Below are 15,268 nucleotides of genomic sequence, written 5' to 3'. Positions count from 1 at the left end.
CACTCATTACCCCCCCTTCAGGTCTAAGAAGTTTATAGATTTCATTGAGGGCTGCCTGGTGAAGACGTACACCAGCCGGCCGTCCACAGAGCAGCTCCTGAAGCACTCGTTCATCCGGGACCAGCCCACAGAGCGCCAAGTCCGCATCCAGCTCAAAGACCACATTGACCGCACACGCAAGAAGAGGGGAGAGAAGGGTGAGAGAGGGAAGGGCCGGCCTGAGCCTGACTGAGGCCTCTGTAATTTGGGTTGCGCTATTTTGTGTTTTCCATATAATGGTTGTTGGAGACTGAGGGTGGGGTGTATTTTTGATTGGAGGGTGGGGGTGAGGTGTATTATGGTATGGAGGGTGAGGTGTATTATGGTATGGAGGGTGAGGTGTAGTATGGTATGGAGGGTGGGGTGTATTATGGTATGGAGGGTGAGGGTTAGGTGTAGTATGGAGGGTGAGGTGTATTATGGTATGGATGGTGAGGATGGGGTGTTTTATGGTGTGAGGGTGGGTGTATTATGGTATGGAGGGTGAGGTGTATTATGCTATGGGGACTGAGGGTGGGGTGTATTATGGGGACTGAGGGTGGGGTGTATTATGGTATGGAGGGTGAGGGTTAGGTGTATTATGGTATGGAGGGTGAGGGTGAGGTGTATTATGCTATGGGGACTGAGGGTGGGGTGTATTATGGAGGGTGAGGGTGAGGTGTATTATGGTATGGAGGGTGAGGGTGAGGTGTATTATGCTATGGGGACTGAGGGTGGGGTGTATTATGGAGGGTGAGGGTGAGGTGTATTATGGTATGGAGGGTGAGGGTTAGGTGTATTATGGTATGGAGGGTGAGGGTTAGGTGTATTATGGTATGGGGACTGAGGGTGGGGTGTATTATGGTATGGGGACTGAGGGTGGGGTGTATTATGGTATGGGGACTGAGGGTGGGGTGTATTATGGTATGGGGACTGAGGGTGGGGTGTATTATGGTATGGGGACTGAGGGTGGGGTGTATTATGGTATGGGGACTGAGGGTGGGGTGTATTATGGTATGGGGACTGAGGGTGGGGTGTATTATGCTATGGAGGGTGAGAGTGGGATGTATTATGGTATGGATGGTGAGGTATATTATGGTATGGAGGGTGAGAGTGGGATGTATTATGGTATGGAGGGTGAGGTGTATTATGGAGGGGGAGGTGTATTATGGTATGGAGGGTGAGGTGTATTATGGTATGGAGGGTGAGTGGGATGTATGGAGGGTGAGAGTGGGATGTATTATGGTATGGAGGGTAAGGCGTATTATGGTATGGAGGGTGAGGGTTAGGTGTATTATGGTATGGGGACTGAGGGTGGGGTGTATTATGGTATGGGGACTGAGGGTGGGGTGTATTATGGTATGGGGACTGAGGGTGGGGTGTATTATGGTATGGGGACTGAGGGTGGGGTGTATTATGGTATGGGGACTGAGGGTGGGGTGTATTATGGTATGGGGACTGAGGGTGGGGTGTATTATGGTATGGGGACTGAGGGTGGGGTGTATTATGCTATGGAGGGTGAGAGTGGGATGTATTATGGTATGGATGGTGAGGTATATTATGGTATGGAGGGTGAGAGTGGGATGTATTATGGTATGGAGGGTGAGGTGTATTATGGAGGGGGAGGTGTATTATGGTATGGAGGGTGAGGTGTATTATGGTATGGAGGGTGAGTGGGATGTATGGAGGGTGAGAGTGGGATGTATTATGGTATGGAGGGTAAGGCGTATTATGGTATGGAGGGTGAGTGGGATGTATGGAGGGTGAGAGTGGGATGTATTATGGTATGGAGGGTGAGAGTGGGATGTATTATGGTATGGAGGGTGAGAGTGGGATGTATTATGGTATGGAGGGTGAGAGTGGGATGTATTATGTTATGGAGGGTGAGAGTGGGATGTATTATGGTATGGAGGGTGAGAGTGGGATGTATTATGGTATGGAGGGTGAGAGTGGGATGTATTATGGTATGGAGGGTGAGAGTAGGATGTATTATGGTATGGAGGGTGAGAGTGGGATGTATTATGGTATGGAGGGTGAGAGGGGGATGTATTATGGAATGGATGGTGAGGTGTATTATGGTATGGAGGGTGAGGTGTATTATGGTATGGAGGGTGAGAGTGGGATGTATGGAGGGTGAGAGTGGGATGTATGGAGGGTGAGAGTGGGATGTATTATGGTATGGAGGGTGAGAGTGGGATGTATTATGGTATGGAGGGTGAGGTGTATTATGGTATGGAGGGTAAGAGTGGGATGTATTATGGTATGGAGGGTGAGGTGTATTATGGTATGGAGGGTGAGGTGTATTATGGTATGGAGGGTGAGGTGTATTATGGTATGGAGGGTGAGGTGTATTATGGTATGGAGGGTGAGGTGTATTATGGTATGGAGGGTGAGGTGTATTATGGTATGGAGGGTGAGGTGTATTATGGTATGGAGGGTGAGGTGTATTATGGTATGGAGGGTGAGGTGTATTATGGTATGGAGGGTGAGGTGTATTATGGTATGGAGGGTGAGAGTGGGAGGTATGGCGGGTGAGAGTGGGTTGTATGGAGGGTGAGAGTGGGACGTATTATGGTATGGAGGGTGAGAGTGGGACGTATTATGGTATGGAGGGTGAGAGTCGGATTTATTATGGTATGGGTGGTGAGAGTGGGATGTATTATGGTATGGAGGGTGAGAGTGGGATGTATTATGGTATGGAGGGTGAGGTGTATTATGGTATGGAGGGTGAGAGTGGGATGTATTATGGTATGGATGGTGAGGTGTATAATGATATGGAGGGTGAGAGTGGATGTATTATGGTATGGAGGGTGAGAGTGGATGTATTATGGTATGGAGGGTGAGAGTGGGATGTATTATGGTATGGAGGGTGAGGTGTATTATGGTATGGAGGGTGAGGTGTATTATGTTATGGAGGGTGAGGTGTATTATGGTATGGAGGGTGAGGTGTATTATGGTATGGAGGGTGAGGTGTATTATGGTATGGAGGGTGAGAGTGGGATGTATGTAGGGTGAGAGTGGGATGTATGGAGGGTGAGAGTGGGATGTATTATGGTATGGAGGGTGAGAGTGGGATGTATTATGGTATGGATGGTGAGGTGTATTATGGTATGGAGGGTGAGAGTGGGATGTATTATAGTATGGAGGGTGAGGTGTATTATGGTATGGAAGGTGAGGTGTATTATGGTATGGAGGGTGAGGTGTATTATGGTATGTAGGGTGAGGTTTATTATGGTATGGAGGGTGAGGTGTATTATGGTATGGAGGGTGAGTGGGATGTATGGAGGGTGAGAGTGGGATGTATTATGGTATGGATGGTGAGGTGTATTATGGTATGGAGGGTGAGAGTGGGATGTATTATGGTATGGAGGGTGGGATGTATTATGGTATGGAGGGTGAGGTGTATTATGGTATGGAGGGTGAGTGGGATGTATGGAGGGTGAGTGGGATGTATGGAGGGTGAGTGGGATGTATGGAGGGTGAGTGGGATGTATGGAGGGTGAGTGGGATGTATGGAGGGTGAGTGGGATGTATGGAGGGTGAGTGGGATGTATGGAGGGTGAGTGGGATGTATGGAGGGTGAGTGGGATGTATGGAGGGTGAGTGGGATGTATGGAGGGTGAGTGGGATGTATGGAGGGTGAGTGGGATGTATGGAGGGTGAGTGGGATGTATGGAGGGTGAGTGGGATGTATGGAGGGTGAGTGGGATGTATGGAGGGTGAGTGGGATGTATGGAGGGTGAGTGGGATGTATGGAGGGTGAGTGAGATGTATGGAGGGTGAGTGAGATGTATGGAGGGTGAGAGTGGGATGTATTATGGTATGGAGGGTGAGGTGTATTATGGTATGGAGGGTGAGGTGTATTATGGTATGGAGGGTGAGAGTGGGATGTATTATGGTATGGAGGGTGAGGTGTATTATGGTATGGAGGGTGAGAGTGGGATGTATTATGGTATGGAGGGTGAGGTGTATTATGGTATGGAGGGTGAGGTGTATTATGCTATGGGGACTGAGGGTGGGGTGTATTATGGGGACTGAGGGTGGGGTGTATTATGGTATGGAGGGTGAGGGTGAGGTGTATTATGGTATGGAGGGTGAGGGTGAGGTGTATTATGGTATGGAGGGTGAGGTGTATTATGGTATGGAGGGTGAGAGTGGGATGTATTATGGTATGGAGGGTGAGGTGTATTATGGTATGGAGGGTGAGAGTGGGATGTATTATGGTATGGAGGGTGAGGTGTATTATGGTATGGAGGGTGAGGTGTATTATGCTATGGGGACTGAGGGTGGGGTGTATTATGGGGACTGAGGGTGGGGTGTATTATGGTATGGAGGGTGAGGGTGAGGTGTATTATGGTATGGAGGGTGAGGGTGAGGTGTATTATGCTATGGGGACTGAGGGTGGGGTGTATTATGGAGGGTGAGGGTGAGGTGTATTATGGTTTGGAGGGTGAGGGTGAGGTGTATTATGCTATGGGGACTGAGGGTGGGGTGTATTATTGAGGGTGAGGTGTATTATGGTATGGAGGGTGAGGGTGAGGTGTATTATGGTATGGAGGGTGAGGGTTAGGTGTATTATGGTATGGGGACTGAGGGTGGGGTGTATTATGGTATGGGGACTGAGGGTGGGGTGTATTATGGTATGGGGACTGAGGGTGGGGTGTATTATGGTATGGGGACTGAGGGTGGGGTGTATTATGGTATGGGGACTGAGGGTGGGGTGTATTATGGTATGGGGACTGAGGGTGGGGTGTATTATGCTATGGAGGGTGAGAGTGGGATGTATTATGGTATGGATGGTGAGGTATATTATGGTATGGAGGGTGAGAGTGGGATGTATTATGGTATGGAGGGTGAGGTGTATTATGGAGGGGGAGGTGTATTATGGTATGGAGGGTGAGGTGTATTATGGTATGGAGGGTGAGTGGGATGTATGGAGGGTGAGAGTGGGATGTATTATGGTATGGAGGGTAAGGTGTATTATGGTATGGAGGGTGAGTGGGATGTATGGAGGGTGAGAGTGGGATGTATTATTGTATGGAGGGTGAGAGTGGGATGTATTATGGTATGGAGGGTGAGAGTGGGATGTATTATGTTATGGAGGGTGAGAGTGGGATGTATTATGGTATGGAGGGTGAGAGTGGGATGTATTATGGTATGGAGGGTGAGAGTGGGATGTATTATGGTATGGAGGGTGAGAGTAGGATGTATTATGGTATGGAGGGTGAGAGTGGGATGTATTATGGTATGGAGGGTGAGAGGGGGATGTATTATGGAATGGATGGTGAGGTGTATTATGGTATGGAGGGTGAGGTGTATTATGGTATGGAGGGTGAGAGTGGGATGTATGGAGGGTGAGAGTGGGATGTATGGAGGGTGAGAGTGGGATGTATTATGGTATGGAGGGTGAGAGTGGGATGTATTATGGTATGGAGGGTGAGGTGTATTATGGTATGGAGGGTAAGAGTGGGATGTATTATGGTATGGAGGGTGAGGTGTATTATGGTATGGAGGGTGAGGTGTATTATGGTATGGAGGGTGAGGTGTATTATGGTATGGAGGGTGAGGTGTATTATGGTATGGAGGGTGAGGTGTATTATGGTATGGAGGGTGAGGTGTATTATGGTATGGAGGGTGAGGTGTATTATGGTATGGAGGGTGAGGTGTATTATGGTATGGAGGGTGAGAGTGGGAGGTATGGCGGGTGAGAGTGGGTTGTATGGAGGGTGAGAGTGGGACGTATTATGGTATGGAGGGTGAGAGTGGGACGTATTATGGTATGGAGGGTGAGAGTCGGATTTATTATGGTATGGGTGGTGAGAGTGGGATGTATTATGGTATGGAGGGTGAGAGTGGGATGTATTATGGTATGGAGGGTGAGGTGTATTATGGTATGGAGGGTGAGAGTGGGATGTATTATGGTATGGATGGTGAGGTGTATAATGATATGGAGGGTGAGAGTGGATGTATTATGGTATGGAGGGTGAGAGTGGATGTATTATGGTATGGAGGGTGAGAGTGGGATGTATTATGGTATGGAGGGTGAGGTGTATTATGGTATGGAGGGTGAGGTGTATTATGTTATGGAGGGTGAGGTGTATTATGGTATGGAGGGTGAGGTGTATTATGGTATGGAGGGTGAGGTGTATTATGGTATGGAGGGTGAGAGTGGGATGTATGTAGGGTGAGAGTGGGATGTATGGAGGGTGAGAGTGGGATGTATTATGGTATGGAGGGTGAGAGTGGGATGTATTATGGTATGGATGGTGAGGTGTATTATGGTATGGAGGGTGAGAGTGGGATGTATTATAGTATGGAGGGTGAGGTGTATTATGGTATGGAAGGTAAGGTGTATTATGGTATGGAGGGTGAGGTGTATTATGGTATGTAGGGTGAGGTTTATTATGGTATGGAGGGTGAGGTGTATTATGGTATGGAGGGTGAGGTGTATTATGGTATGGAGGGTGAGAGTGGGATGTATTATGGTATGGAGGGTGGGATGTATTATGGTATGGAGGGTGAGGTGTATTATGGTATGGAGGGTGAGTGGGATGTATGGAGGGTGAGTGGGATGTATGGAGGGTGAGTGGGATGTATGGAGGGTGAGTGGGATGTATGGAGGGTGAGTGGGATGTATGGAGGGTGAGTGGGATGTATGGAGGGTGAGTGGGATGTATGGAGGGTGAGTGGGATGTATGGAGGGTGAGTGGGATGTATGGAGGGTGAGTGGGATGTATGGAGGGTGAGTGGGATGTATGGAGGGTGAGTGGGATGTATGGAGGGTGAGTGGGATGTATGGAGGGTGAGTGGGATGTATGGAGGGTGAGTGGGATGTATGGAGGGTGAGTGGGATGTATGGAGGGTGAGTGGGATGTATGGAGGGTGAGTGGGATGTATGGAGGGTGAGTGGGATGTATGGAGGGTGAGTGGGATGTATGGAGGGTGAGTGAGATGTATGGAGGGTGAGAGTGGGATGTATTATGGTATGGAGGGTGAGGTGTATTATGGTATGGAGGGTGAGGTGTATTATGGTATGGAGGGTGAGAGTGGGATGTATTATGGTATGGAGGGTGAGGTGTATTATGGTATGGAGGGTGAGAGTGGGATGTATTATGGTATGGAGGGTGAGGTGTATTATGGTATGGAGGGTGAGAGTGGGATGTATTATGGTATGGAGGGTGAGGTGTATTATGGTATGGAGGGTGAGAGTGGGATGTATTATGGTATGGAGGGTGAGGTGTATTATGGTATGGAGGGTGAGAGTGGGATGTATGGCGGGTGAGAGTGGGATGTATGGCGGGTGAGAGTGGGATGTATGGCGGGTGAGAGTGGGATGTATGGCGGGTGAGAGTGGGATGTATGGCGGGTGAGAGTGGGATGTATGGCGGGTGAGAGTGGGATGTATGGCGGGTGAGAGTGGGATGTATGGCGGGTGAGAGTGGGATGTATTATGGTATGGATGGTGAGGTGTATAATGATATGGAGGGTGAGAGTGGATGTATTATGGTATGGAGGGTGAGGTGTATTATGGTATGGAGGGCGAGAGTGGGATGTATTATGGTATGGAGGGTGAGGTGTATTATGGTATGGAGGGTGAGAGTGGGATGTATTATGGTATGGAGGGTGAGAGTAGGATGTATTATGGTATGGAGGGTGAGAGTAGGATGTATTATGGTATGGAGGGTGAGGTGTATTATGGTATGGAGGGTGAGAGTGGGATGCATAGAGGGTGAGAGTGGGATGCATAGAGGGTGAGAGTGGGATGCATGGAGGGTGAGAGTGGGATGCATGGAGGGTGAGAGTGGGATGTATGGAGGGTGAGAGTGGGATGTATTATGGTATGGAGGGTGAGAGTGGGATGTATTATGGTATGGAGGGTGAGGTGTATTATGGTATGGAGGGTGAGGTGTATTATGGTATGGAGGGTGAGAGTGGGATGTATGGAGGGTGAGAGTGGGATGCATGGAGGGTGAGAGTTGGATGTATTATGGTATGGAGGGTGAGTGGGATGTATTATGGTATGGAGGGTGAGGTGTATTATGGTATGGAGGGTGAGAGTGGGAAGTATTATGGTATGGAGTGTGAGAGTGGGATGTATTATGGTATGGAGGGTGAGGTGTATTATGGTATGGAGGGTGAGGTGTATTATGGTATGGAGGGTGAGGTGTATTATGGTATGGAGGGTGAGGTGTATTATGGTATGGAGGGTGAGGTGTATTATGGTATGGAGGGTGAGGTGTATTATGGTATGGAGGGTGAGGTGTATTATGGTATGGAGGGTGAGAGTGGGTTGTATGGAGGGTGGAGGGTGAGGTGTATTATGGTATGGAGGGTGAGAGTGGGATGTATTATGGTATGGCGGGTGAGAGTGGGATGTATGGAGGGTGGAGGGTGAGGTGTATTATGGTATGGAGGGTGAGAGTGGGATGTATTATGGTATGGAGGGTGAGGTGTATTATGGTATGGAGGGTGAGGTGTATTATGGTATGGCGGGTGAGAGTGGGATGTATGGCGGGTGAGAGTGGGATGTATGGCGGGTGAGAGTGGGATATATGGAGGGTGAGAGTGGGATGTATTATGGTATGGATGGTGAGGTGTATAATGATATGGAGGGTGAGAGTGGATGTATTATGGTATGGAGGGTGAGAGTGGGATGTATTATGGTATGGAGGGTGAGAGTGGGATGTATTATGGTATGGATGGTGAGGTGTATTATGGTATGGAGGGTGAGAGTGGGATGTATTATAGTATGGAGGGTGAGGTGTATTATAGTATGGAGGGTGAGGTGTATTATGGTATGGAGGGTGAGGTGTATTATGGTATGGAGGGTGAGGTGTATTATGGTATGGAGGGTGAGGTGTATTATGGTATGGAGGGTGAGTGGGATGTATGGAGGGTGAGAGTGGGATGTATTATGGTATGGATGGTGAGGTGTATTATGGTATGGAGGGTGAGAGTGGGATGTATTATGGTATGGAGGGTGGGATGTATTATGGTATGGAGGGTGGGATGTATTATGGTATGGAGGGTGAGGTGTATTATGGTATGGAGGGTGAGGTGTATTATGGTATGGAGGGTGAGGTGTATTATGGTATGGTGGGTGAGTGGGATGTATGGAGGGTGAGTGGGATGTATGGAGGGTGAGTGGGATGTATGGAGGGTGAGTGGGATGTATGGAGGGTGAGTGGGATGTATGGAGGGTGAGTGGGATGTATGGAGGGTGAGTGGGATGTATGGAGGGTGAGTGGGCTGTATGGAGGGTGAGAGTGGGCTGTATGGAGGGTGAGAGTGGGATGTATGGAGGGTGAGAGTGGGATGTATGGAGGGTGAGAGTGGGATGTATGGAGGGTGAGAGTGGGATGTATTATGCTATGGAGGGTGAGGTGTATTATGCTATGGAGGGTGAGGTGTATTATGGTATGGAGGGTGAGAGTGGGATGTATGGAGGGTGAGAGTGGGATGTATGGAGGGTGAGAGTGGGATCTATTATGGTATGGAGGGTGAGAGTGGGATGTATTATGGTATGGAGGGTGAGGTGTATTATGGTATGGAGGGTGAGAGTGGGATGTATTATAGTATGGAGGGTGAGGTGTATTATGGTATGGAAGGTGAGGTGTATTATGGTATGGAAGGTGAGGTATATTATGGTATGGAGGGTGAGGTGTATTATGGTATGGAGGGTGAGGTGTATTATGGTATGGAGGGTGAGGTGTATTATGGTATGGAGGGTGAGTGGGATGAATGGAGGGTGAGAGTGGGATGTATTATGGTATGGATGGTGAGGTGTATTATGGTATGGAGTGTGAGAGTGGGATGTATTATGGTATGGAGGGTGAGGTGTATTATGGTATGGAGGGTGAGGTGTATTATGGTATGGAGGGTGAGTGGGATGTATGGAGGGTGAGTGGGATGTATGGAGGGTGAGTGGGATGTATGGAGGGTGAGTGGGATGTATGGAGGGTGAGTGAGATGTATGGAGGGTGAGAGTGGGATGTATTATGTTATGGAGGGTGAGAGTGGGATGTATTATGGTATGGAGGGTGAGAGTGGGATGTATTATGGTGTGGAGGGTGAGAGTGGGATGTTTTATGGTGTGGAGGGTGAGAGTGGGATGTATTATGGTATGGAGGGTGAGAGTGGGATGTATTATAGTATGGAGGGTGAGAGTGGGATGTATTATGGTATGGAGGGTGAGGTGTATTATGGTATGGAGGGGGAGAGTGGGATGTATTATGGTATGGAGGGTGAGAGTGGGATGTATTATGTTATGGAGGGTGAGGTGTATTATGGTATGGAGGGTGAGGTGTATTATGGTATGGAGGGTGTGGTGTATTATGGTATGGAGGGTGAGGTGTATTATGGTATGGAGGGTGAGGTGTATTATGGTATGGAGGGTGAGGTGTATTATGGTATGGAGGGTGAGGTTTATTATGATATGGAGGATGAGAGTGGGATGTATGGAGGGTGAGAGTGGGATGTATGGAGGGTGAGAGTGGGATGTATGGAGGGTGAGAGTGGGATGTATGGAGGGTGAGAGTGGGATGTATGGAGGGTGAGAGTGGGATGTATGGAGGGTGAGAGTGGGATGTATGGAGGGTAAGAGTGGGATGTATGGAGGGTGAGAGTGGGATGTATGGAGGGTGAGAGTGGGATGTATGGAGGGTGAGAGTAGGATGTATGGTGGGTAAGAGTGGGATGTATTATGGTATGGAGGGTGAGAGTGGGATGTATTATGGTATGGATGGTGAGAGTGTGATGTATTATAGTATGGAGCGTGAGAGTGGGATGTATTATGGTATGGAGGGTGAGAGTGGGATGTATTATGGTATGGATGGTGAGGTGTATTATGGTATGGAGGGTGAGGTGTATTATGGTATGGAGGGTGAGAGTGGGATGGATGGAGGGTGAGAGTGGGATGGATGGAGGGTGAGTGGGATGCATTATGGTATGGAGGGTGAGGTGTATTATGGTATGGAGGGTGAGAGTGGGATGTATTATGGTATGGAGGGTGAGAGTAGGATGTATTATGGTATGGAGGGTGAGAGTAGGATGTATTATGGTATGGAGGGTGAGAGTAGGATGTATTATGGTATGGAGGGTGAGAGTGGGATGTATTATGGTATGGATGGTGAGGTGTATTATGGTATGGATGGTGAGGTGTATTATGGTATGGAGGGTGAGGTGTATTATGGTATGGAGGGTGAGTGGGATGTATGGAGGGTGAGAGTGGGATGCATGGAGGGTGAGAGTGGGATGCATGGAGGGTGAGAGTGGGATGTATGGAGGGTGAGAGTGGGATGTATTATGGTATGGAGGGTGAGAGTGGGATGTATTATGGTATGGAGGGTGAGGTGTATTATGGTATGGAGGGTAAGAGTGGGATGTATTATGGTTTTGAGGGTGAGGTGTATTATGGTATGGAGGGTGAGAGTAGGATGTATTATGGTATGGAGGGTGAGAGTGGGATGTATTATGGTATGGATGGTGAGGTGTATTATGGTATGGAGGGTGAGGTGTATTATGGTATGGAGGGTGAGAGTGGGATGTATGGAGGGTGAGAGTGGGATGCATGGAGGGTGAGAGTGGGATGTATGGAGGGTGAGAGTGGGATGTATTATGGTATGGAGGGTGAGAGTGGGATGTATTATGGTATGGAGGGTGAGGTGTATTATGGTATGGAGGGTGAGAGTGGGATGTATTATGGTATGGAGGGTGAGGTGTATTATGGTATGGAGGGTGAGGTGTATTATGGTATGGAGGGTGAGGTGTATTATGGTATGGAGGGTGAGGTGTATTATGGTATGGAGGGTGAGGTGTATTATGGTATGGAGGGTTAGGTGTATTATGGTATGGAGGGTGAGGTGTATTATGGTATGGAGGGTGAGGTGTATTATGGTATGGAGGGTGAGGTGTATTATGGTATGGAGGGTGAGAGTGGGATGTATGGAGGGTGAGAGTGGGTTGTATGGAGGGTGAGAGTGGGATGTATTATGGTATGGAGGGTGAGAGTCTGACGTATTATGGTATGGAGGGTGAGAGTGGGACGTATTATGGTATGGGTGGTGAGAGTGGGACGTATTATGGTATGGAGGGTGAGAGTGGGATGTATTATGGTATGGAGGGTGAGAGTGGGATGTATTATGGTATGAAGGGTGAGAGTGGATGTATTATGGTATGGAGGGTGAGGTGTATTATGGTATGGAGGGTGAGAGTGGGATGTTTTATGGTATGGAGGGTGAGGTGTATTATGGTATGGAGGGTGAGGTGTATTATGGTATGGAGGGTGAGGTGTATTATGGTATGGAGGGTGAGTGGGATGTATGGAGGGTGAGAGTGGGATGTATGGAGGGTGAGAGTGGGATGTATGGAGGGTGAGAGTGGGATGTATTATGGTATGGAGGGTGAGAGTGGGATGTATTATGGTATGGATGGTGAGGTGTATTATGGTATGGAGGGTGAGAGTGGGATGTATTATAGTATGGAGGGTGAGGTGTATTATGGTATGGAAGGTGAGGTGTATTATGGTATGGAGGGTGAGGTGTATTATGGTATGGAGGGTGAGGTGTATTATGGTATGGAGGGTGAGTGGGATGTATGGAGGGTGAGAGTGGGATGTATTATGGTATGGATGGTGAGGTGTATTATGGTATGGAGGGTGAGAGTGGGATGTATTATGGTATGGAGGGTGGGATGTATTATGGTATGGAGGGTGAGGTGTATTATGGTATGGAGGGTGAGTGGGGTGTATGGAGGGTGAGTGGGGTGTATGGAGGGTGAGTGGGGTGTATGGAGGGTGAGTGGGATGTATGGAGGGTGAGTGGGATGTATGGAGGGTGAGTGGGATGTATGGAGGGTGAGTGGGATGTATGGAGGGTGAGTGGGATGTATGGAGGGTGAGTGGGATGTATGGAGGGTGAGTGGGATGTATGGAGGGTGAGTGGGATGTATGGAGGGTGAGTGGGATGTATGGAGGGTGAGTGGGATGTATGGAGGGTGAGAGTGGGATGTATGGAGGGTGAGAGTGGGATGTATGGAGGGTGAGAGTGGGATGTATGGAGGGTGAGAGTGGGATGTATTATGGTATGGAGGGTGAGGTGTATTATGGTATGGAGGGTGAGGTGTATTATGAGGTGTATTATGGTATGGAGGGTGAGAGTGGGATGTATGGAGGGTGAGAGTGGGATGTATTATGGTATGGAGGGTGAGAGTGGGATGTATTATGGTATGGATGGTGAGGTGTATTATGGTCTGGAGGGTGAGAGTGGGATGTATTATAGTATGGAGGGTGAGGTGTATTATGGTATGGAAGGTGAGGTGTATTATGGTATGGAAGGTGAGGTATATTATGGTATGGAGGGTGAGGTGTATTATGGTATGGAGGGTGAGGTGTATTATGGTATGGAGGGTGAGGTGTATTATGGTATGGAGGGTGAGGTGTATTATGGTATGGAGGGTGAGGTGTATTATGGTATGGAGGGTGAGGTGTATTATGGTATGGAGGGTGAGTGGGATGAATGGAGGGTGAGAGTGGGATGTATTATGGTATGGATGGTGAGGTGTATTATGGTATGGAGGGTGAGAGTGGGATGTATTATGGTATGGAGGGTGAGGTGTATTATGGTATCGAGGGTGAGGTTTATTATGGTTTCGAGGGTGAGGTGTATTATGGTATGGAGGGTGAGTGGGATGTATGGAGGGTGAGTGGGATGTATGGAGGGTGAGTGGGATGTATGGAGGGTGAGTGGGATGTATGGAGGGTGAGTGGGATGTATGGAGGGTGAGAGAGATGTATGGAGGGTGAGAGTGGGATGTATTATGTTATGGAGGGTGAGAGTGGGATGTATTATGGTATGGAGGGTGAGAGTGGGATGTATTATGGTATGGAGGGTGAGAGTGGGATGTATTATGGTGTGGAGGGTGAGAGTGGGATGTATTATGGTGTGGAGGGTGAGAGTGGGATGTATTATAGTATGGAGGGTGAGAGTGGGATGTATTATGGTATGGAGGGTGATGTGTATTATGGTATGGAGGGGGAGAGTGGGATGTATTATGGTATGGAGGGGGAGAGTGGGATGTATTATGGTATGGAGGGTGAGAGTGGGATGTATTATGGTATGGAGGGTGAGAGTGGGATGTATTATGGTATGGAGGGTGAGAGTGGGATGTATTATGGTATGGAGGGTGAGGTGTATTATGGTATGGAGGGTGAGGTGTATTATGGTATGGAGGGTGAGGTGTATTATGGTATGGAGGGTGAGGTGTATTATGGTATGGAGGGTGAGGTGTATTATGGTATGGAGGGTGAGGTTTATTATGATATGGAGGGTGAGGTGTATTATGGAATGGAGGGTGAGAGTGGGATGTATGGAGGGTGAGAGTGGGATGTATGGAGGGTGAGAGTGGGATGTATGGAGGGTGAGAGTGGGATGTATGGAGGGTGAGAGTAGGATGTATGGTGGGTGAGAGTGGGATGTATTATGGTATGGATGGTGAGAGTGGGATGTATTATAGTATGGAGCGTGAGAGTGGGATGTATTATGGTATGGAGGGTGAGGTGTATTATGGTATGGAGGGGGAGAGTGGGATGTATTATGGTATGGAGGGTGAGAGTGGGATGTATTATGTTATGGAGGGTGAGGTGTATTATGGTATGGAGGGTGAGGTGTATTATGGTATGGAGGGTGTGGTGTATTATGGTATGGAGGGTGAGGTGTATTATGGTATGGAGGGTGAGGTGTATTATGGTATGGAGGGTGAGGTGTATTATGGTATGGAGGGTGAGGTTTATTATGATATGGAGGATGAGAGTGGGATGTATGGAGGGTGAGAGTGGGATGTATGGAGGGTGAGAGTGGGATGTATGGAGGGTGAGAGTGGGATGTATGGAGGGTGAGAGTGGGATGTATGGAGGGTGAGAGTGGGATGTATGGAGGGTAAGAGTGGGATGTATGGAGGGTGAGAGTGGGATGTATGGAGGGTGAGAGTGGGATGTATGGAGGGTGAGAGTAGGATGTATGGTGGGTAAGAGTGGGATGTATTATGGTATGGAGGGTGAGAGTGGGATGTATTATGGTATGGATGGTGAGAGTGTGATGTATTATAGTATGGAGCGTGAGAGTGGGATGTATTATGGTATGGAGGGTGAGAGTGGGATGTATTATGGTATGGATGGTGAGGTGTATTATGGTATGGAGGGTGAGGTGTATTATGGTATGGAGGGTGAGAGTGGGATGGATGGAGGGTGAGAGTG

At 48.5% G+C, this 15,268-nt stretch overlaps 1 protein-coding gene across 7 annotated transcripts in view; it reads left to right on the top strand.

Moving 5' to 3' along the window:
• LOC129868487 (misshapen-like kinase 1) overlaps positions 1-15,268 on the top strand; it is a 94,675-nt gene that overhangs the window by 26,518 nt on the left and 52,889 nt on the right. For all 7 annotated transcript variants that reach the window (XM_055942513.1, XM_055942508.1, XM_055942510.1 and 4 more), the window contains exon 9: positions 22-197. In XM_055942513.1, coding sequence (XP_055798488.1) covers positions 22-197 — 176 coding nt within the window. The remainder of the gene's footprint in view (positions 1-21; positions 198-15,268) is intronic.

This window comes from Salvelinus fontinalis, chromosome 13 (assembly GCF_029448725.1).
Source record: "Salvelinus fontinalis isolate EN_2023a chromosome 13, ASM2944872v1, whole genome shotgun sequence".
Lineage (NCBI taxonomy): Eukaryota > Metazoa > Chordata > Actinopteri > Salmoniformes > Salmonidae > Salvelinus > Salvelinus fontinalis.
Note: the sequence above shows the minus strand (reverse complement) of the source record. Positions and strands in the feature narration are given on the sequence as shown.